The sequence below is a fragment of the Eretmochelys imbricata genome, chromosome 3, assembly GCF_965152235.1.
Source record: "Eretmochelys imbricata isolate rEreImb1 chromosome 3, rEreImb1.hap1, whole genome shotgun sequence".
Taxonomy (NCBI): Eukaryota; Metazoa; Chordata; order Testudines; family Cheloniidae; genus Eretmochelys; species Eretmochelys imbricata.
In genome coordinates this window covers 55,442,794-55,466,314 of record NC_135574.1, presented here as the reverse complement: position 1 = coordinate 55,466,314, position 23,521 = coordinate 55,442,794, and the positions used below count along the sequence as shown (strand labels likewise).

The following is a 23,521-nucleotide window of genomic DNA, read 5'->3' as shown; positions in this document are numbered from 1 at the left end:
TTTACATCCCTAATTTAGCTAACATTTTTCAACTTTTATTAGTATTTACATGACTGTCCAGGAGCTGTAATGGGGCCAGGACCCTATTTTCTTTTGGGGGTAAGTGCTCAGATAACATGCTGATATGTAACCTTCTAAAAACCAATACAGAGTTATACTCTGATGCATAAATACATAGTAAAAAAAAATGGTCCCTGCTCTGAATAGCTGACAGTTAATGTGCAGGTTTCAAAAGTTATGGATATGTGCAATTTAAGGACATCTAAATAAATAAGCATTAAATCTCCTACCAATTTTGGTGAAATGTTTTTGGCAGCGTTTCTTTAAGCCTTAAAGGTAAACTTTAAAGCAAAAAGGCTTCCCATTACTGTTTCTTTGATGTAGAACGATAACTGAAAAAAGGCTTCAAGATTTTCTTGATTTTTTTTCTTTACACCTCAAATAACCTTATTTAGATTATTGAAGTGTCACAGCATGCTGAGTGCTTTCCAAATGCAGATAACAGTTCTGAAGATCTTATTACCTACTTCAGAGACCAGTGAACAGAGGATTGTGAGGACTTAATATTCTTTATTTCAAATGCAAACAACTAGACATTCACGTTTAAGTCAATCTCTTACGTTGTAGAGAGGAGTAAAGAAACACTGAAACTTTTTTCTTCAGAGTGCATCTTTAAAACAGTGGCCTTTTTCATACTATTAGCTAAGTATGTAGGTGTAGTAAAGGGGGATGTAGATGCATCTGCAGTCTACAGTAAGTTAAAGCTTGGATGATACTGACTAGGGGTGAGAGTCAAGTATTCCTGGACCATGGATTGACTTTTTTAAAATCATTTTTCTAAAACTAGTGGTAAGAAACACATATTGGTCATGAAAGTATTATACTATGCCATTAAAGCTTGATAAGGTTGGTAGCTCTAACCTTAAAATTCTTTATTGCCCTTCACATTTTTATTCAGACTTGACTTTAGCAAATGAGTCTCAAATTGTTAGTCAATCTTGCTAACGCTGAGCTTCCTACTTGCTATCGGATGGTTTAAAGTGGGGTTCAAAATTTACCAGACAAATAGTGATTCAAAGTAGCTATAAAAGATATGGATGGTTGGAGCTCCAACAGCCAATACCAGGGCCCTGCTCTAGAGAGGAGAAGTTGTGCATCTCTGCAGTCAGTTAGTGGAAGGGGGACAGTGCTGAGATTTCTACCAGGATGCATACCTGCTAAAGTGGAACATCTGAAAATGTGAAGAATGTATGAAAATAATGCCATGCCTTTATTGATCTAATTGAGTATGCTTCATTTTGTTATCTTTTTAAGAACATTTTTCCGCTGCTAGTGCTAGCTCTTACTACGTGATACAAGTATCTGATCTGTTCAAAAAACTAGATTTTTTTGGTCCTGCTGAGCAGAACTTCTGATCTACAGAAAGCTATCAATTTTGGAAGAGAACCTCTGAATACTTGGTGTACAGTACCTCTGGCATCGAGCTATGGAACTGCCTTCAAAAGCCATGTTTGGGAGGTGCATGAGCACTCCCTCAGCGGTGATGTTCTATATTAGTGCACCTATCAGTTACTGTTCTGCCATTGCAGAGTGATTTGGTCCTAGAGATTTGTTCCTGTGTTCCTAGAGTCTTTTCTAGCTTTATTTGTGGATGGAAAGAATATTAAGGGTTTGCACTTAACCATCCTGCAGCAACTCCATGTCTCGATTTCAGTAAATGCAGTCTCTAACCCCAAAACCTATGTACATGTACCTGCCTTGGAAGAGGTTTGTTCTGCCATTTAAAAAAAACAAAGTGCAAAGCGGGTGTCCTGCCCATAACTGTAGCATGTTAACTGTTAGGGCATGGACTACTGGGAAGATAACTGAATGTAAGGCAGGGATGATTATCCCGTTGTATAGGGGGAAAGGCCCACACACAGAGGGTAGTGTGTGTGTGTGTGTGTATATATATAGGCCAATAACTCTCTGCTCCCTGTTCCAGAAAAGTCACCACACATGTCCTATTCACCATGTTCCAGCCTCTCCTGTGAAACATTGTCACCAGAGCAATTGGGATTTGCTACTAGGTTTATCTGAGATCCATTGTGAATTCAACTAACCTTTGACAGCAGCATACGTAGACATAAAGACAGCCTTTGATTATGTCAATAGAGCTGCCTTGTGGAAGACCCTACAAGTCATTGGTGTTTCCAACATTCTCCAGAGAACTTGATTCAAGTTCTACTTAATGATTCTGGCACGGGTGTGTCGTAGGACCCATAGTTCTGACTGGTTTTACACTAGATCCAGGATGAAGCAGGGATGTGTCCTGGCCCCAGCCCTATGCTGTTGGAAAATGAATTGTGTCCTTGAGCATGATCTGCAAATATTGGTATAACTGTCAAGTCAACTTCTTTTAGTGACCAGGGCTATGCAGATGATGATTTGTATCTGGACCAAAGAGGACTATTTCAAAGATGCGCTAGAGAGCTTCCAGGTTGAGGCGGATGTTCTTGGGCAAAACCAAAAATCCATGGTGTTGGCACAAAAGTTGTGATACGAGATATCTGTGCTTCTGGACAAATTGTGGAAGTAATGGGTGACTTTATCTAGGCAGTAAACTGTCATCATCAAATGTGTTCAGCTGGCCAGATATCCAAAGTAGAATTGGTTTAGTAGCCTCATCCATGAAGGACCTGCATGAAGTCTTGTCATAAATATAAAGGGAAGGGTAACAATTTTCCTGTATACAGTACTATAAAATCCCTCCTGGCCAGAGGCACAAAATCCTTTTACCTGTAAATGGTTAAGAAGCTCATGTAACCTGGCTGGCACCTGACCAAAAGGAACAATAAGGGGACAAGATACTTTCAAATGGGGGGGGGGGGTGGAGAGAAGGTTTTGGTCTGTCTGTTGTGTGTGCTTGCCCGACACAGATCAAGGAAGTTTAGAAGTGTGTGCAACAAGAGTGATGTAGTGGTGGGAGTCTGCTATAGACCACCGGACCAGGGGGATGAGGTAGATGAGGCTTTCTTCCGGCAGCTCACGGAAGCTACTAGATCGCATGCCCTGATTCTCATGGGTGACTTTAATTTTCCTGATATCTGCTGGGAGAGCAATACTGCGGTGCATAGACAATCCAGGAAGTTTTTGGAAAGCGTAGGGGACAATTTCCTGGCGCAAGTGCTAGAGGAGCCAACTAGGGGGGGCGCTTTTCTTGACCTGCTGCTCACAAACCGGGTAGAATTTGTGGGGGAAGCAAAAGTGGATGGGAATCTGGGAGGCAGTGACCATGAGTTGGTTGAGTTCAGGATCCTGACGCAGGGAAGAAAGGTAAGCAGCAGGATACGGACCCTGGACTTCAGGAAAGCAGACTTCGACTCCCTTAGGGAACGGATGGCCAGGATCCCCTGGGGGACTAACTTGAAGGGGAAAGGAGTCCAGGAGAGCTGGCTGTATTTCAAGGAATCCCTGTTGAGGTTACAGGGACAAACCATCCCAATGAGTCGAAAGAATAGTAAATATGGCAGGCGACTAGCTTGGCTTAACGGTGAAATCCTAGTGGATCTTAAACATAAAAAAGAAGCTTACAAGAAGTGGAAGGTTGGACATATGACCAGGGAAGAGTATAAAAATATAGCTCGGGCATGTAGGAATGAAATCAGGAGGGCCAAATCGCACCTGGAGCTGCAGCTAGCGAGAGATGTCAAGAGTAACAAGAAGGGTTTCTTAAGGTATGTTGGCAACAAGAAGGAAGCCAAGGAAAGTGTGGGCCCCTTACTGAATGAGGGAGGCAACCTAGTGACAGAGGATGTGGAAAAAGCTAATGTACTCAATGCTTTTTTTGCCTCTGTTTTCACTAACAAGGTCAGCTCCCAGACTGCTGCGCTGGGCATCACAAAATGGGGAAGAGATGGCAAGCCCTCTGTGGAGATAAAGGTGGTTAGGGACTATTTAGAAAAGCTGGACGTGCACAAGTCCATGGGGCCGGACGAGTTGCATCCGAGAGTACTGAAGGAATTGGCGGCTGTGATTGCAGAGCCATTGGCCATTATCTTTGAAAACTCGTGGCGAACCGGGGAAGTCCCGGATGACTGGAAAAAGGCTAATGTAGTGCCAATCTTTAAAAAAGGGAAGAAGGAGGATCCTGGGAACTACAGGCCAGTCAGCCTCACCTCAATCCCTGGAAAAATCATGGAGCAGGTCCTCAAAGAATCAATCCTGAAGTACTTGCATGAGAGGAAAGTGATCAGGAACAGTCAGCATGGATTCACCAAGGGAAGGTCATGCCTGACTAATCTAATCGCCTTTTATCATGAGATTACTGGTTCTGTGGATGAAGGGAAAGCAGTGGATGTATTGTTTCTTGACTTTAGCAAAGCTTTTGACACGGTCTCCCACAGTATTCTTGTCAGCAAGTTAAGGAAGTATGGGCTGGATGAATGCACTATAAGGTGGGTAGAAAGCTGGCTAGATTGTCGGGCTCAACGGGTAGTGATCAATGGCTCCATGTCTAGTTGGCAGCCGGTGTCAAGTGGAGCGCCCCAGGGGTCGGTCCTGGGGCCGGTTTTGTTCAATATCTTCATAAATGATCTGGAGGATGGTGTGGATTGCACTCTCAGCAAATTTGCGGACGATACTAAACTGGGAGGAGTGGTAGATACGCTGGAGGGGAGGGATAGGATACAGAAGGACCTAGACAAATTGGAGGATTGGGCCAAAAGAAATCTGATGAGGTTCAATAAGGATAAGTGCAGGGTCCTGCACTTAGGACGGAAGAATCCAATGCACCGCTACAGACTAGGGACTGAATGGCTAGGCAGCAGTTCTGCGGAAAAGGACCTAGGGGTGACAGTGGACGAGAAGCTGGATATGAGTCAGCAGTGTGCCCTTGTTGCCAAGAAGGCCAATGGCATTTTGGGATGTATAAGTAGGGGCATAGCGAGCAGATCGAGGGACGTGATCGTCCCCCTCTATTCGACATTGGTGAGGCCTCATCTGGAGTACTGTGTCCAGTTTTGGGCCCCACACTACAAGAAGGATGTGGATAAATTGGAGAGAGTCCAGCGAAGGGCAACAAAAATGATTAGGGGTCTAGAACACATGACTTATGAGGAGAGGCTGAGGGAGCTGGGATTGTTTAGCCTGCAGAAGAGAAGAATGAGGGGGGATTTGATAGCTGCTTTCAACTACCTGAAAGGGGGTTCCAAAGAGGATGGCTCTAGACTGTTCTCAATGGTAGCAGATGACAGAACAAGGAGTAATGGTCTCAAGTTGCAGTGGGGGAGGTTTAGATTGGATATTAGGAAAAACTTTTTCACTAAGAGGGTGGTGAAACACTGGAATGCGTTGCCTAGGGAGGTGGTGGAATCATAGAATCATAGAATATCAGGGTTGGAAGGGACCCCTGAAGGTCATCTAGTCCAACCCCCTGCTTGAAGCAGGACCAATTCCCAGTTAAATCATCCCAGCCAGGGCTTTGTCAAGCCTGACCTTAAAAACTTCCAAGGAAGGAGATTCCACCACCTCCCTAGGCAACGCATTCCAGTGTTTCACCACCCTCTTAGTGAAAAAGTTTTTCCTAATATCCAATCTAAGCCTCCCCCACTGCAACTTGAAGCCATTACTCCTCGTTCTGTCATCTGCTACCATTGAGAACAGTCTAGAGCCATCCTGGGAATCTCCTTCCTTGGAAGTTTTTAAGGTCAGGCTTGACAAAGCCCTGGCTGGGATGATTTAACTGGGAATTGGTCCTGCTTCGAGCAGGGGGTTGGACTAGATGACCTTCAGGGGTCCCTTCCAACCCTGATATTCTATGATTCTATGATTCTAAGGAAGCAAGCAATCCAACTCCATTAGAATTAGTAAGTACTAGTAAGGGAATGAATTAGCTTATTTTTGTTTTGGTTTGTGATTTTCTCTGTGCAGAGAGGAAGGTGTATTCCTGGTTTTCTTTTTGTAACTTTAAAGTTTGGCCCAGAGGAAAATCCTGTTTTTGAATCTGATTGTCCTGTAAGATTATCTTCTATTCTGATTTTAGAGGTGCTTCTTTTACCTTTTTTTCTTTATAATAAAGTTCTGTTTCTTTTAGAATCTTTTTTTTTAAGTGTCCTGAAAAAACCCGAAGGTTGGTCTGTGCTCATCTTGTTTATTTTCAAGTCTTCCCAGGAAAGGGGGTGTGGGGGCTTGGGGGGATATTAGGGAGGAGTAGGAACCTAAGCTGGTAGAAATAAGCTTAGGGGGTCTTTCATGCAGGTCCCCACACCTGTACCCTAGAGTTCAGAGTGGGGAGGGAACCCTCACAAGTCTAGAACCAAAAGAAGATGAAAATTATATTCAAAAGTACATATTTATCAAACCTGAATACTTCGGTTCCTTTCCATTTAGAAGTAGAAGTGAGGGCCCACAGAGACAAGACTCATGCCTTGTGCCAGAGCCATATAAGGGGGTGGAACAGAACAAAGGGGGTAATTTACTTTGTTCTGTCTGTTAGTAATTGGAACCATTTAAATCCTACTTTTTGTATTTAATAAAATCACTTTTGCTTATTAATAAACCCAGAGTAAATGATTAATACCTGGGGAGGAAACAGCTGTGCATCTCTCTATCAGTGTTATAAAGGACAGACAGTTTACAAATTTACCCTCTATAAGAGCTTTATCCAGAATAAAATGGATTTATTTGTGGTTTGGATCCCATTGGGAGCTGGGTTTCTGGGTGCAGGAGACAGGAACACTTCTTAAGCTGTTTTCAGTTAAGCCTGCAGCTTTTAGGGGATGTTGTCCAGACCTGGGTCTGTTCGCAGTGGGCAAGCATGTCTGGCTCAAACCAGGAAGGTTGCTAAATTCTCAAGCTGCTCGGGAAAACGGGCTTAGAGGTAGTCCGAGCATATCAAGTGGCATTTCCCAAGGGGATTTCTGTGATCCAACCCATCACACTCCTAACTCCAGATATAGAAATAATACATGCAAACAAGTAGGATGAACACACTTAGTGGATTACAAGATTTCTAATGACACCATACAAGGGGTATTTAGCATAAAGCATATTCCAGCTGTGTCATATTCATAAGCATATTTCCATAAAGCATATAGAGTGCAACATCAAACTATGAACCACCGCAGTTTAAGTATATTGTTGATCTTATTAGCCTTTTGGCCACAGTGTCTCATTAGAAGTTGGTGTTCAACCAGTTATTCTCCATGACCCCCAAATGTCAGTCACTGCTTCCCAGGATAGTCCCCCATCTAGTAAGTGTGGCCTACATTCTTAGTACTTGGGTATATATGTTTGTGCCCAGTATATGAGGCAATTCAGATTGCTTTGACAGTGATCTGTTCTCTTTATTTACTGCTCCCCCAATTTTTGTGCTCTTCAAACTTTCAGTAATTTTTGTTTTCTTCTAGGTCATTTATAAAAATGTTCAATAGCATAGGACCCAGAACCAATCCCTTATGGGACTTGTTTAGAAATATATGCGTTTTATAGTTACGTTCTGAGACCTATCCATTAGCCAATTTTAATTGCTATGTGCTATGTTATCTTTAGGTAATTCTAGTCTTTAATCAAAATGTTGTATGGTACTAAGACATCTGAAAGATGAATTTAGGACTGTCATCTAGTCCTCCTTTCATTCCAGGAGCAACACAGAGCACCTCCAGTGCCATAAGGGATGAAGTCTCTCATGCAGACCAGTGAACTCAGATCTTTCTCCTTTGCCTGAACCACCAGCTTCTTGGCAAGATCTCATGCAAGAAACTCTCCAGTTATTGATGTGACATTATTACAAGCTTTTAAAGGACCTCTTAGAAGCTTATGTCTACACTGACTTAATCTACAGACTCATAAGGCATACTTCAGCACTGGCACCATGCCAGCATTGGCATCCTCAACCAGCCCATGTCTCAGCCTATGCTACCAGGGACACTGGTTCTCCTGTCACCTCTTCCTAACCATCATACAGAGCAGCCTGACAAGGATGACTGGAAAGATAAACACCCTGGAAGACTCATAAGTCTCCCTGGAGAACATCATCTGTCTCACCAGAGGACCAGATTGGGTCGTCTTCAGTGTGTGATGAGTACACCGTTTGAAGAGCTCCTAGAGAGGATAACAGACCCTAGCTGCTGTTAGGGTTGGAAGATTCCAGGGCAGGGATCACTGTTTTCATATCCTGTAGTCCCATCCAAAGTAGGAGCTAGCTCTCCCTTTTGGTTCTGTTTTCTTCAACCTGCTAGGGACAGCCTGTCCCTAAATGTACAGACAGGATGAACCCACTAGCAGATAAGGGCCTCTAGTTTTTAACGCAGCATCCTGTAGCCAAAATTTTAGGTGTCTTCTCATAAGAGAGTGAGAGGGATTAGTCACCATATGCTGCCCCTCCCCTTCCTTGAACAGGGAGAAATGGAAGTTGGACATAATTGGAAGAAGAGCATATTCATTTGACTTTCTTGGCATCAGGATACCCAATGACATGAGTCTAATATCCTACTGCAGTCATGCCTTTTGCGATGCCATCGCATGCCATGGATTCCCTTCCAGAGAAGTAAAAGGAAGCAGCAAATACCCTAGTGATGAGGGTCATATCCAGGCCAAGCATTTGCTAAGAGCTGCCTGTGGTTCTTCTGACTCAATGACCTAAATTATGGCCATGGAGGATGAGGGCTTACCAAGATATTTTTAGTTAGGCTTTTCTGGCTTTACATCAGAACCACAGGGCAAGATTGAAGATCTTCCCTTTGAGAGCATTAGCCTCTTCAGTGAGAGAGCACCAAAGGCATCAAGGCCTGGATCTTTGGATCTGACACAGATCACATCCACATATCCCTCTGCTTCTGACTTCCAGGGCAAACGTCCTTGATACCAGGAGTTCCAACCTCAGAAGTGATAGCAGCCTCTTAAGTCTGCTGCTGGAAAAAGACCCCAATAACATAGGGGCAAGATTCCTTGATGCTACACATCAGTCCTCTACATCTGCCTTTTATCAGGGTCTTTTTGGGTGTCATGCCCTGTAAAGGTTCCTTCCCCACTCTGAACTCTAGGGTACAGATATGGGGACCTGCATGAAAGACCCCCTAAGCTTATTCTTATCAGCTTAGGTTAAAAACTTCCCCAGGGTACAAACTTTGCCTGTCCTTGAACCCTATGCTGCTGCCACCACCAAGCGTGTTAAAGAACAGGGAAAGAGCCCACTTGGAGACATCTTCCCTCAACATATCCCCCCAAGCCTTACACCCCCTTTCCTGGGGAAGTCTTGATAAAAATCCTCACCAATTTGTACAGGTGAACACAGACCCAAACCCTTGGATCTTAAGAACAATGAAAAAGCAATCAGATTCTTAAAAGGATTTTAATTTAAGAAAAAGTAAAAAAAAAAAAAAAAAAAATCACCTCTGTAAAATCAGGATGGTAAATACTTCACAAGATAATCAGATTCAAAACATAGAGAATCCCTCTAGGCAAAACCTTAATTTACAAAAAGACACAAAAACAGAAATATACATTCCATTCAGCACAGCTTATTTTTACTAGCCATTTAACAAAAGGAAATCTAAGGCATTTCTAGCTAGATTACTTACTAACTTACCAGAGTTTCTGAGATGGTGTTCCTGATCTGTTCCCAGCAAAAGCATCTCACAGACAGACAGACCCTTTGCCCCCCCCCCCCCCCAGCTTTGAAAGTATCTTGTCTCCTCATTGGTCATTTTGGTCAGGTGACAGCGAGGTTATCTTAGCTTCTTAACCCTTTACAGGTGAAAGGGTTTTGCGTCTGGTCAGGAGGGATTTTATAGCACTGTATACAGAAAGGTGGTTACCCTTCCCTTTATTTTTATGACATGCCCTTACTTGTCCTGGGGTGGAATTGCACAATTCTTCCACTATTAGACTGGGATCTGATTACAATGCTCTGTCTATTGCTTATCACTGTGCAAATCTGACAGGAACCTGTGTCCAGTGATCTGCAGTGACAAACAACCTTTTTGCAACAAGTATGTCTACTAGCAAATAGCACAAAGCATCGAAGAAAATAGTCAGTGTGCATTTAATCTTACACTTCACTACAAGCAAATATAGATGGGCTTCCCTCATGAGCTACTGGAATAGAACATACACAACTTAGATTCTTTTGGTAAGCCCTGGAGCTCTAAGGACCCAGCCTGGTCTCCATTTTACTTCCAGAATGCACCTCCCAGTCAGTTTTTCCCTCTCTCAAGGACTCGCTCTTTTCAAAGCCCCTCCCTTCTGGTGTGCCTGAGCCCAACTACCACTTTCCTTTATTACAAAGCCTAACTGTGAAGTCTTTCCTTTGCCTCCCCCCACCCACCTACTTGCCATCTGAGAGCAACCCGGTGAAGGTTGCTCTGTGACTTTTCACAAGTTTTATGCCTGGGGGAATGTGGTGAAACTTTCTGCTTCCTCTGACATTGTTTATATCTCAGAAATCTGTACATAAAACAAATCTTGGAGTACAGATCTATAATCACGACTGAGCATCCCCCAGAATTGCCACAATGGCTTTTAGAACTTTTTGGTCAGCTCCCAAAATCACACTTCATTGTCTGTGTCCCAAAAATATCTGGGCTTATTCTGGTTATGAGCAAATTCTTTCTGGTTTAACCATATAGTGTAAAACTGAAATAATTAACTACAAGTAATCTCAGGTTGTATTTTCCTTGACCCCTACAAAAGAATACAATTTATTAAAGATTAACTTGCGAAAGGGTGCCTTTTATTTACTTTTCTCAGAATTATCTTCCTTTTTTGTGCCCATTTTTGCAGTAAACCTATTCCAGGTTGCACAGTAAACAGTTGCACTCTAGCACAATCAGTGTAATATTAGTGTTTAGATGGTTGATGGTTGGGGTGGAGAATTATTTGCTGCATTTTTTTGTTTAAAAAAAGTCATTGATAGCTCAAAACTTTCCACACTCTTTTGTCAGGTTTATTTTTTTTAGGTGAGGAGGTGGTCTCTGTTCAGCATTGCTGCCAATGCACAGCATGTGTTGGTCATAATAATGAAGGTTGGAATCACACTATACTTGAATTTCTTATCAGGCCTCGTGGTGTCAGAAAACTGAAGTTCTCGGACCATGGGATCAGCATAAATGATATATGAGACTTTAGAACTGCAAGAATAAAGTGGTTTCAGAGTAACAGCCGTGTTAGTCTGTATTCGCAAAAAGAAAAGGAGTACTTGTGGCACCTTAGAGACTAACCAATTTATTTGAGCATGAGCTTTCGTGAGCTACAGCTCACTTCATCAGATAAAGTGGAAACAGATGCTCTTTTTAGAAAAACTAGTTTATTTCGAACATGTTGAGTGACTATATTTGTGAAAATTAGTGAATTGGATGTTCAAATTGGACCAAAATGTATTATGAAGATAAGTATTTTAGCTTAACAAGCACTTTCTACAGCAGTATAAAGTGGAAATTAATGCCATCCAACACTGAATGGATAACTGAAATGCTTAAATCCCACTCTCAACTGTGCACTTGGCTACTACTGCTGCTGCATCTGATAACATGCTCTCCACTATTTTCTATGTATGAAGAACCCAGAGGTGTACACTAAATAAACTACCTGTTTAAAGTAGTTATCTTAACTGAAGAGAGCACTCTTATACTACGTATAACTTGCAGGAAGAATATTTGCAACATTGGAAACTGATTTATACAAAAGCATAGCTAGTATGAAGGGATATAAACTAAAATGAAAAATTGCTCTGGAAGAAAATCATTCTATATGTGTGTGTATATATTCAGCTTAATGTAGGAGATTTTTTCTTCAGGAGTAGATTGATTTCCCATTAAAATATTTTAATTTGTAATAATTAAAAATTTAAAAAGTGTTTAAATTTTTTTCTTGTTATAGTGCCTTCATTCCATTGGATGTTCCTCAGAAGAGAAATTCCACTGAGTGGGAGAAAGTGAAATACCTGTTTGAGGAACTTGGAAGTAGTCGTAAGTACTTTCAGGAATTTTGTGTTTTAACTTGGCGTTAAACAGTTAGTTATATTTTTTGCCTTAATAGTGCGAAGTGGCATCTGAATAAGAAAAATAGCATGTGCTTTCTCATAAGGAATAGAATTTGTTTGAATTCAGTTATTGACAGGTAAAATGTTTTTAACATAGGAATTTCCATACTGGATCAGACCTGTGGTCCAGGTAGTCCAGTATTGTCTCCATCAGTAACCAGCACCAGATGCCTGAGAGGAAGCTGCAAAAAACTGCTCCCATAATGGTGTTATCCTAATCCTTAATAGTTAGAGACTAGCTTAAACCCTGACTCAAGAAACTTTTTACCCTTTCCAAAAACTTTTTGTCATTAACGGTTATATCTCTAGACGTCCTTGTTACCCATGTAAAGGTCCAATCTTTTCTTTGGATCTTACTAAGAGAAAACTATAAGTGTTTAAGATCTTAAGTCATACAGCGAACGTATATAGTCTTAACATCACACAGAATTATAACCAAATATTTGAAAAACCTTGCTCTATTGGGGTATGAGATTGGAGTTCTTTGTATCTTTTGCACTAGACATCACACGTTTTGCAAAATAGGGAGGTGATATTCCTTTCAGTGCTCTAGGTATGTGATGTCAGCTTTGCACATCAAATTTGCTGGATGGGAACCAGTTCTATTAGCTTAGCTTACCTCAAATTTGAGTGTAGAAGGCTCCACTGGAGAAGAGTCAAGGGATGTTGAGGAGGAGGAACAGGGGTTTGTACAAGGAGTGGGAGAGACTGTTGACTTTGGACAGTCTTCCCTTACGTTTTTAGGAGTTTAGTAATTGTGATGGATGCCCTAAGACCAGTGAAGTTCAGTACAACTAGTAATGACTTGGATGCCAAAGATGAATGGTTAATAAAAATGACAGGATTACAGTTCGTATCTTTTAATACTATGGTGATGGGTGGTATAGGAAAAACTTAAAATTGAATCGGGTTGAAGGTCTCTAAAAACTATATTTAACACAGGTAATAAGTCAGCATAGTTGTGGTGCTTACTAGAGGGGAAAAAATTAAACTACTCATAAAATTCTGAATTGTTAACTTAAGAAAAAGTTTGGTGTATTTATTTATTTGGAGGAGACAATGAAGACTTCTGGCCAACACTAAGCTGTAGTCAAAGGATTCTGGGATATAGTCAAAACAGAATAATTCTGAGAAAAATACATGAACCGAGGCACTAAATGGCTTTTTGATAGTGTGGATTTGCAAGTTTTCACCACCACAAAATGTGTATCAAGACTAAGAGTTCCTGGATGCTGTTCCTTTGTCTGAATTTCTTAGATGAATTCCTGGCCCCATTGAAGTTAATGGCAAAATTCCTATTGTTACTTCAGTAGGGCCAGGATTTCATTCATTAAGTCTATGGGCAAACTGAATTAGGCTATTATGTCCTTTTATATGCTCCTCTTCATTTTAGAACTTCTCCATACGAAGGTATAAAAAATGCATCTGGAAAGATGTTGGGCATGCTTTGTAACTTCTAGAATATTAAGACTACAGTAACAAGCTTTACATTTACAATAGAATATTGCTTTTGACTTGCCCAGGATATAGTGAAGGTATACAAGAAGAGGGTGACAAAGGCTAGTTTGGGTATTTATTTAGCTTGTAAAGAAGAGGAAATGGATATCTGAAACTACACAAATATATTAAAGCCCAGTCACGCGCTTCTAGTCATCCTGCTCTCCCATAATACAAAAGCAATGGGACATGTGCGGTCATTGAGACATGAAATGATGGAAATCAATTAATGTTTAATTTGCATATATGTTTCACTGCCAAAATCAATCAGGAGTTGGAGGATTAGATATATGAACAAATACTTCTAATGTAAGAAGTTACACTTTGTAATTTATCTTGCTTTTAGTATATAAACAAAGCCAGTTGGCAGTAGCATATAGTTCTTTATTACACAATTGACTACAGGCATTATATGGAGACAGATTACTAATTCAGATGGATAAGTGGCCTCTTGTAGTGTGACTTTGTGTCTAACTTTTTCTACAACAAATGATTAAGTGTTTTGAATCTTGCATATAACTTGGTCCAAAGTACACTGCAGATGTGAGTCTCTCGTTTACTTACCTGGTGGTTTGAATACTTTGGGTCATATAATACCATAGGGTCTTTGATGATAACTGAACTAGTAGCAGACTGGACTCATCTGTCAAGCATAAAAATAGTAAATAAAGGGGCTTGTTTTGTTTTTTGTTTAACTATTTGAGTAACTAAATACTTCAGTCTTAAGCTTTCTGAGAATTCTGTAAGATGGTGAAAAAATTCAGTATTCAGAACAAGGTCAAACTACTTATTACTAACAGTCTTATCTGTTTACTGTCCTAACTGTTGGAACGCTTTGGAGGTAAAAAAGAAAAATGTCCAGAATTTCTATGTAATCATAGGAAACTAAACAGAAGACTTAACATCCTATATTTTCGTGCTTCCTCCCCAGCCAGTACTGAATTTCAGTCCCTGTGCTCAATACTTTTCTTGTTTTGGTAAAACATTTTGTTTTTATCATATCTTCATCCTTATTGGGTTTTTGTTCATCACATACAGGCTTCTTCTCACCACATTACCATCCTTTGGCTCACTGTACTGACCCTGCCTTTTCCACCACATCGAGTTCGTCTTTTGCTTTGCTTTTAAAAGCCCATCACAGTTTTTCCCCACCCAGATTATCTTTTTTGTTGTTGATACATAGGGCCCTTTGTTTTCAGTTTTCATTTTATTTAGTTTTTCCTGGGAACTTGAGTGTTTATTACCACGATAACAAAAAGAGGCAAAAATCAGGGCAAAAAACTATATTAATTTTTCTGGGTGACTATCTGGGTTTTTTTTGGTGGATGGAAAGATGGCGAGAAAAGTGTTTAGTAGATTAATGCTTTGAATTCTGTTCATCAGTGTGGTTTGCTGCAGAACTAAAATAGAACTCAAAACACAATGCCACCTCTGAGTTTAAGAAAACTATATCTCTACTCCCCAAATAAAACTTGTAATTTGAATTATCAGTTGACTGTTGTAACCCTAAAACTATTAGCCTATAAATATTTACCTTTAAGAATTGGGCCACACCATTTGCAGCGCATACACTCAACTTCATCCTTTTCTCCTGTTTTTTTTTAAATTTCTAATACTTGTGTTCTGAAATGTATTCGATACAGATTTTCATTTTCTTCCTATTTTAGTGTCAAATCTTTCATCGATTATCTGCAGATGCACATGCACTTCAGAGCTTGTGTTGTGTGCATCTTCTAGACTAATACAAATCCTTACTTCAATAGGCAGATTTGCATATACACACACACAAACTAATGTATTATTTTAATACATATATCTCATGCCATACATTGTTTTATTAGGAAAATACAATACACTTTTTTAATGTATTTGAATGATACAAAAGCAGGGTGAAAATCGGACAAAACTGAGTAATTTTTGTAAGCCCCAGGAATTTTTTGGTAAAATTTAGTTTTCAGTTTAAACCAAGGGGCTTACTGATACACCACTTCTGCTGTGCAAGTGATAACTGATAACATCAATTTCTTCCTTGTCTGCTTCTCCAGTAAGCATCTTTAAATTTTCTTCTGTTGCCCCTTGTATGTGAACTTTCTGAACTAGTCCATAAATTACCAAGAGAAAGTTCTTTCAAATCCCCCTTCCTCAAGATCCACTTCTACCTTGATTCATAGAAGACATTGCTACCTAGGACTATTTGTTATGTTGAAACATGCTTGTTTCACATTTACCTTATCTGTCTCCCCTTCCTGCACTTGTGCTTTTTTTAATAAAGCAAAAGTGTGCTGTGCCTACCACAATAGGGTTCCCGTATCTTAACTAGGGCCTCTAGCTACTTCCATAATAAGTGAAATTATTTAGGTGGAAGATCTTTGGGAATTGACTTGGAACTATCAGCTTATGCTCTTAGCCTATGTAAGCACACTCCTATTACTGGTTTCAGAGTAGCAGCCGTGTTAGTCTGTATCCGCAAAAAGAAAAGGAGTACTTGTGGCACCTTAGAGACTAACCAATTTATTTGAGCATAAGCTTTCGTGAGCTACAGCTCACTTCATCGGATGCATACTGTGGAAAGTGTAGAAGATCTTTTTTTATACACACAAAGCATGAACAAATACCTCCTCCCACCCCACTCTCCTGCTGGTAATAGCTTATCTAAAGTGATCACTCTCCTTACAATGTGTATGATGATCAAAAAAAAAGATGATGATCTTTTTTTTTGATTATCATACACATTGTAAGGAGAGTGATCACTTTAGATAAGCTATTACCAGCAGGAGAGTGGGGTGGGAGGAGGTATTTGTTCATGCTTTGTGTGTATAAAAAAAGATCTTCTACACTTTCCACAGTATGCATCCGATGAAGTGAGCTGTAGCTCACGAAAGCTTATGCTCAAATAAATTGGTTAGTCTCTAAGGTGCCACAAGTACTCTTCTTTTTGCGGATACAGACTAACACGGCTGTTACTCTGAAACCTGTCATTATGCAAGGCACTGCATTTAGCTGTATGGAGCGGAAATCTATCAACTGCATGAAAAAACTTGTACAGATACAGACAGACATCATCTTCCTTTCCAAATGCAAACAGATGGACATCGTACCAAAAGGACTGAAGGTAAAAAATCCGTTACAATCTACATACCACACAGACTATGCTGACAGCTTGTGCCACACGCTCCCAAAGAAACTGCGGAATCACCTGATCAACATCGTCTACAGCAAACAGAGAAAGATTAAGAATGAGCTCTCAAAAATGGATACTCTCATAAAAAACCAACCTTCCACACCAACTTCCTCGTGGCTGGACTTTACTAAAACTAGACAAGCCATTTACAACACACACTTAGCTTCTCTACAAAAGAAAAAGGACACTAAACTTTCTGAACTACTACATGCCACAAGGGGCCACAGCAATGGTTCCCTCAACCCACCCAGCAATATTGTTAACCTATCCAACTATACTCTCAGCCCAGCAGAAGCAGCTGTCCTATCTCGGGGCCTCTCCTTCTGCCCCTCCACCCCCACGAACATGATACAGTTCTGTGGTGACCTAGAATCCTATTTTCGATGTCTCCGACTCGAGGAATATTTCCAACATACCTCTGAACAACCTACTAATCCACAGAGACCTCCCTACCAACACTACACAAAAAAAAAAAAAGGATTCTAGGTGGACTCCTCCTGAAGGTCGAAACAGCAGACTGGACTTCGACATAGAGTGCTTCCGCCGACGTGCACGGGCTGACATTGTGGAAAAGCAGCATCACTTGCCCCATAACCTCAGCCATGCGGAACACAATGCCATCCACAGCCTCAAAACAACTCTGACATCATAATCAAAAAGGCTGACAAAGGAGGTGCTGTTGTCATCATGAATAGGTCGGAATATGAACAAGAGGCTGCTCGGCAGCTCTCCAACACCACTTTCTACAAGCCATTACCCTCTGATCCCACTGAGAGTTACCAAAAGAAACTACAGCATTTGCTCAAGAAACTCCCTGAAAAAGCACAAGATCAAATCCGCACAGACACACCCCTGGAACCCTGACCTGGGATATTCTATCTACTACCCAAGATCCATAAACCTGGAAATCCTGGGCGCCCCATCATCTCAGGCATTGGCACCCTGACAGCAGGATTGTCTGGCTATTTGGACTCCCTCCTCAGGCCCTACGCTACCAGCACTCCCAGCTACCTTTGAGACACCACTGACTTCCTGAGGTAACTACAATCCGTCGGTGATCTTCCTGATAACACCATCCTGGCCACTATGGATGTAGAAGCCCTCTACACCAACATTCCACACAAAGATGGACTACAAGCTGTCAAGAACACTATCCCCGATAATGTCACGGCTAACCTGGTGGCTGAACTTTGTGACTTTGTCCTTACCCATAACTATTTTACATTTGGGGACAATGTATACCTTCAGATCAGCGGCACTGCTATGGGTACCCGCATGGCCCCACAGTATGCCAACATCTTTATGGCTGATTTAGAACAACGCTTCCTCAGCTCTCGTCCCCTAACGCCTCTACTCTACTTGCGCTATATTGATGACATCTTCATCATCTGGACCCATGGAAAAGAAGCTCTTGAGGAATTCCACCATGATTTCAACAATTTCAATCCCACCATCAACCTCAGCCTGGACCAGTCCACACAAGAGAGCCACTTCCTGGACACTACGGTGCTAATAAGTGATGGTCACATAAACACCACCCTATACCGGAAACCTACTGACCGCTATTCCTACCTACATGCCTCCCAGCTTTCACCCTGACCACACCACATGATCCATCGTCTACAGCCAAGCTCTGCAATACAACCGCATTTGCTCCAACCCCTCAGAAAGAGACAAACACCTACAAGATCTCTATCAAGCATTCTTACAACTACAGTACCCACCTGCAGAAGTGAAGAAACAGATTGATAGAGCCAGAAGAGTTCCCAGAAGTCACCTGCTACAGGACAGGCCTAGCAAAGAAAATAACAGAACGCCACTAGCCATCACCTTCAGCCCCCACTAAAACCCCTCCAACGCATTATTAAGGATCTACAACCTATCCTGAAGGATGACCCAACACTCTCACAAATCTTGGGAGACAGGCCAGTCCTTGCCTACAGACAGCCCCCCAACCTGAAACAAATACTCACCAGCAACCACATACCACACAATAGAACCACTAACCCAGGAATCTATCCTTGCAACAAAGCCCGTTGCCAACTGTGCCCACATATCTATTCGGGGACACCATCACAGGGCCTAATAACATCAGCCACACTATCAGAGGCTCGTTCACCTGCACATCCACCAATGTGATATATGCCATCATGTGCCAGCAATGCCCCTCTGCCATGTACATTGGTCAAACTGGACAGTCTCTACGTAAAAATAAATGGACACAAATCAGATGTCAAGAATTAAAACATTCATAAACCAGTTGGAGAACACTTCAATCTCTCTGGTCACGCGATTACAGATGTGAAAGTTGCTATATTACAACAAAAAAACTTCAAATCCACACTCCAGCGAGAAACTGTTGAATTGGAATTCATTTGCAAATTGGATACAATTAACTTAGGTTACCTTGCATAATGACTTAGCCACTCCCAGTCTCTATTCAAGCCTATTTCCCCTTGTTTTTTTCCTACCCCCTCCCCCCCCGACCTTCTTGTTAAACCCTGGATTTGTGCTGGAAATGGCCCAACTTGATTATCATACACATTGTAAGGAGAGTGGTCACTTTAGATAAGCTATTACCAGCAGGAGAGTGGGGTGGGAGGAGGTATTTTTTCATGCTTTGGAAAGTGCAGAAGATCTTTTTATATACACGCACAGTATGCATCCAATGAAGTGAGCTGTAGCTCACGAAAGCTTATGCTCAGATAAATTGGTTAGTCTCTAAGGTGCCACAAGTACTTCTTTTCTTTTTGCGAATACAGACTAACACGGCTGTTACTCTGAAACCTTAGACTAACAAATTTATTAGAGCATAAGCTTTCATGAGCTATAGCTCACTTCATTATTACTGTTTCCTTAAATATTGTTTTAGGCTCATTTACTTACTTATTGTCTCATTTGTATTGTAACCTCTTGAGGACAGAAGAGTGCTTAGTCTTCCACATTCCAAGCTCTCTTTCAGTCGTTGTGGATAACATCCATATCCTCTGTCATTCAGACTTGTAACTTCAGTATCATCTTAGACTCCGCATTCTCTAGATCCTCACATCCAGGTCATGTCTAAATCTTACCAATTCTTCTAGCATAACATCGCTAAGATGTGCCTCTTCTCTGAATCTGTGCAACTAAAACCTGTCGTCTTTTCTTGACAACGTACTCACTGGCCTTGATAAATGCAGTCTTGCTTTCTTATATCTAATCAAAACACTGCTGTAAAGATAATTTTCCTAGCTTGTTGCTTCAACCATGTTAATCTCTCTTTCTGTCCTCCAACCCCCCCAACCCGGAACTTTCATAGTATATCTCCATGATACTTCTCAACTCTTAAATGCTGTGGATATGACAACTTCTGTATCTGCTGTGCCACAGATGCCAGCATTCATCACCCATTTGTTACGCTTTGAAACAGCACCTTGATGCTTGTGCTCTTGCTACCTCTCACACGTGGGTAGATTCCCCATAAACATCCACAAAACTAGCTCACTGTCATAATTCATATCCCTCCTTAAATCAGTGCTTCGTTATGCTTTTGAAACACTTAAACAGCTGGTGTGCTGACAATTGCCTATCATGCTGACAATATATTGTCTCATTGTTTTCCTGTGCTCCCTTGTCTCTGTAACCCCCTAATGTCCTGTCTTACACTTGGGATAAGACCTTTGTAGCAGGGACTGTCTCCATGTATTTGAACAGTGCCAAGCATAATGGGTTCTTGGTCTATGATTGGGGCTAGTAGGGGCTAGCACTGTACAAATAACATTTTATACTAATAAATCAAGGCGAAACTGAGCAGCCATACCTGTAATACATATGGTCATACAGTTGGCAGAATTTGACTGAGGTTATAAAACATTTCAGAGCATGCATGGTGGCTTGAAACGAAGGATGTAGTTTCAGATGGATAGCTAACTAGAAAAAACAGTTTCAGGTTACACACTGATTCAACAGATAAGTGTCATGGGTTTGAAGATATTTGTCATGACTCAAAGCATCTATACTGTGACTACAGGGCTAGTTTAGCTCAATATAAACTTTTGGAGAAAGAATGTTTGGGGAAAAAAAAATCTCCTGGAGTTTTAGTTAAGTAAATGAGTACCATGAAAGGGACGTTGTCAACTTAAAAAATACTGCTTTCTGAAAATGTTGTGCCTACTATTGCTCCAAGTAGTATCTGACATTAAGCTGAAATTAGTGAAAATCTTTCCAGTTTACTTTTTCTGCTGTATAATCCAGTTCTTCTTACAGTGCTTTCTCATGTCCATTCAACTTAGGTGAGTGCTCACCACATGCACTGGTGCCAGAAGTGTTTTCCCTCAGCAATATCCATCGGGGACTGGGCTCCGGTGCCCCCCTGGAGTGGCAGGCCTATGCCACGGTATATAAGGTGCTGCCGGCTTCCCCCCACCCTCAGTTCCTTCTTGCCACCAGTGACCATGCTGGAACTGTAGCTACTTCAGCTGGCTCTGTTGCTTTCTTGTTCGTACGAACTCGTTAATTCTTGTATGATAGTGTATATAGTTTTCTGTTAGTGTTAGTAAATCCCTTAGCTACAGTTAAACTTCATAGGTCCCAAACAGGACTTTGCCTTGGGATGGGGCATGCCCTGGTTCCCAGGCTTTAAGCCCTGTGATTACTGCAAGAGGCCCATGCCCATTAGTGATCCACACAGCAGCTGTCTGTGTTGCTTGGGTGAAGGGCACGTTAATGAAAAGTGCGAAATTTGCAAGTCCTTCAAGTGAAAGACTAAGGAGGAGTGCGATATTTGAGTGATAGAGTGATCCTTATGGAGTTGGCCCTTACCCCAGGCACCAGAGCATAGCTCCGACTCAGCACCGAGCCCTGTGCCCTCGATACGCAGTGTCCCACTGGGACCGTTCACTCGCCGGTTCCAGTCCACATCCGGGGCTCCGACCAAGAAGACGGCACGGGCTCGGTCTCCAGCTTCCCGCAAGGGAAAAGATAAGTCTGTGTGCGAGCCATGTCCCGGGCTGGGCAAGTCTTTACCCCCTATAGGAATCTCAGGCCAAAGCTCTGGTTGAGCGGGGTAGCCTGCCCGCAAGCCACCCCGGATAGTGGCAGAGGCCTCCACCAGCTCCAGGTACTGTCCATGTCGGAGGCCCTGCAGGCAGCACATGAGATCATGTCCCTCCTGGTGCCACCCACACTGGCTCCTGCGATTCCCTGGTGACGGGGTAAACCCACATTTGGACTGCCCCAGTCCCCACCTCAGCGGTATAATTCTCTGTCACAGGGCACGTCCCACTAGTGCTCGCCCTCCCATAGCCGCCATGTCTCTGACTGTGAAAGGCAGACGCAACACAGCCTCATTCAGTTCCCAGACTTTGGGTACTGGCAGAGAGGCTCGAGGTGCAGCTCGCCGAACACCAGGTGCAGATCTCTGGAAGCACATGCCCTCCAGCAGGAGTACTGTTCCCAGCACCCGGTATCTCCGAGACCACAGTATCGCTCCAGGGACCCATCAAGTGATCAACGCTACCATTCCTCTGACAGTCACCGATCCCCTAGGAGGGCATCACCGCGTGCGGGCCCATTCTGACTCCTGGTCCTGCACCTCATCCTGGTACCATTTGTCAAGTGCGAGACGTAGATTGCCGGTTTCAGACAGTCACAGATCCGTCAAGTACCACCTGTCCCCAAGACCCCATTTCAGATCAAACTCCAGGCAGAGTGACTGGCATCGGTTGGGGCAGAGCCACTATTCTGCTCTGTCCTGGTCGCCTGGGAGCGACCGCTCAGGATCCAGCCCTGGTTCAGAGCGAGGTTCCCTGACGGCGGGACACTGTTGGTACCGAAACCAGCCCCGTGGCCTTAGGTACAGTGGCTGGCACTGTGGTACCCATGGAACCTGTGGGGGTTCACCTGGGCCTCCCTGCTCTGTGTTCGGAGCCTCCGAGACCAGCTGCCTCTCTCTCCTGACCTCCTCCAGTGCACAAAGCCTTGGCACAAGGACACCGCAAGTCCAAGAGGGAGTAGGGGAGCAAGCCACTGGGCCACCAATGGTTGTGGAGGACCCTACGACACCGGCATCCTCCTCCTTATCACCAGACAAGGCTATAACAGGGCCCCTGGTTCCTCTGGATGATGCTAAAGTGCAGCAGAAGCTACTGAAGAGGGTCGCTACCAACCCGGGTCTTCAGGCGGAGGAGTTAGATGAGTCCTCGGACTCTCCTTCGATTCCCCTGCTCCATAGCACCGGCCAGGGTGGCTTTGCCCCTTCATGAAGGGGTCTCAAAGATCACTAATATCCTGTGGCAAAGTCCTTCCTCTGTTCCTGCCCATATCCAAGGGAGCTAAGCACAAGTACTTTGTACCATCCAAAGGCCACGAGTACCTGTACACCCACCCTGCTCCCAACTCCCTAGTGGTAGAGGCAGTTAACCACAGGGAGTGACAGGGTCAGCCTGGGGTACCCCCTAAGAATAAAGGACTCCAAGAGACTAGACTTGTTTGTTCATCCTCTAGTCAAGGGTGGCCAACGATCAGGCCCTCCTGGGACACTATGACTTTAAGGAGGAGTTCCAGGCAATCATGGAGGAGGGCATGGCTGCGGCCAGGGCGATTGCTCCAGGCCACGTTGGATGCAGCGGATATCACCGCCCGAACCCTGGCCTTAGCCATCACTGAGCGCAGGGCATCCTGGCTGCTCCTCTCTGGCTCGTCTGTGGAGGCTCAGCAGTCGATGCAATCACACCTGCAAAATCAGGATGGAAGGTAACTTTACAGGGTCAGGTTTCAGAGTAACAGTTGTGTTAGTCTGTATTCTCAAAAAGAAAAGGAGTACTTGTGGCACCTTAGAGACTAAC

The 23,521-nt window shown here is 42.7% G+C and overlaps 1 protein-coding gene across 5 annotated transcripts in view; it reads left to right on the top strand.

The window, feature by feature from the left end:
- The window catches only part of LMBRD1 (LMBR1 domain containing 1), a 241,864-nt gene that overhangs the window by 62,509 nt on the left and 155,834 nt on the right, over nucleotides 1-23,521 (top strand). For all 5 annotated transcript variants that reach the window (XM_077812671.1, XM_077812673.1, XM_077812670.1 and 2 more), the window contains exon 6: nucleotides 11,857-11,945. In XM_077812671.1, coding sequence (XP_077668797.1) covers nucleotides 11,857-11,945 — 89 coding nt within the window. The remainder of the gene's footprint in view (nucleotides 1-11,856; nucleotides 11,946-23,521) is intronic.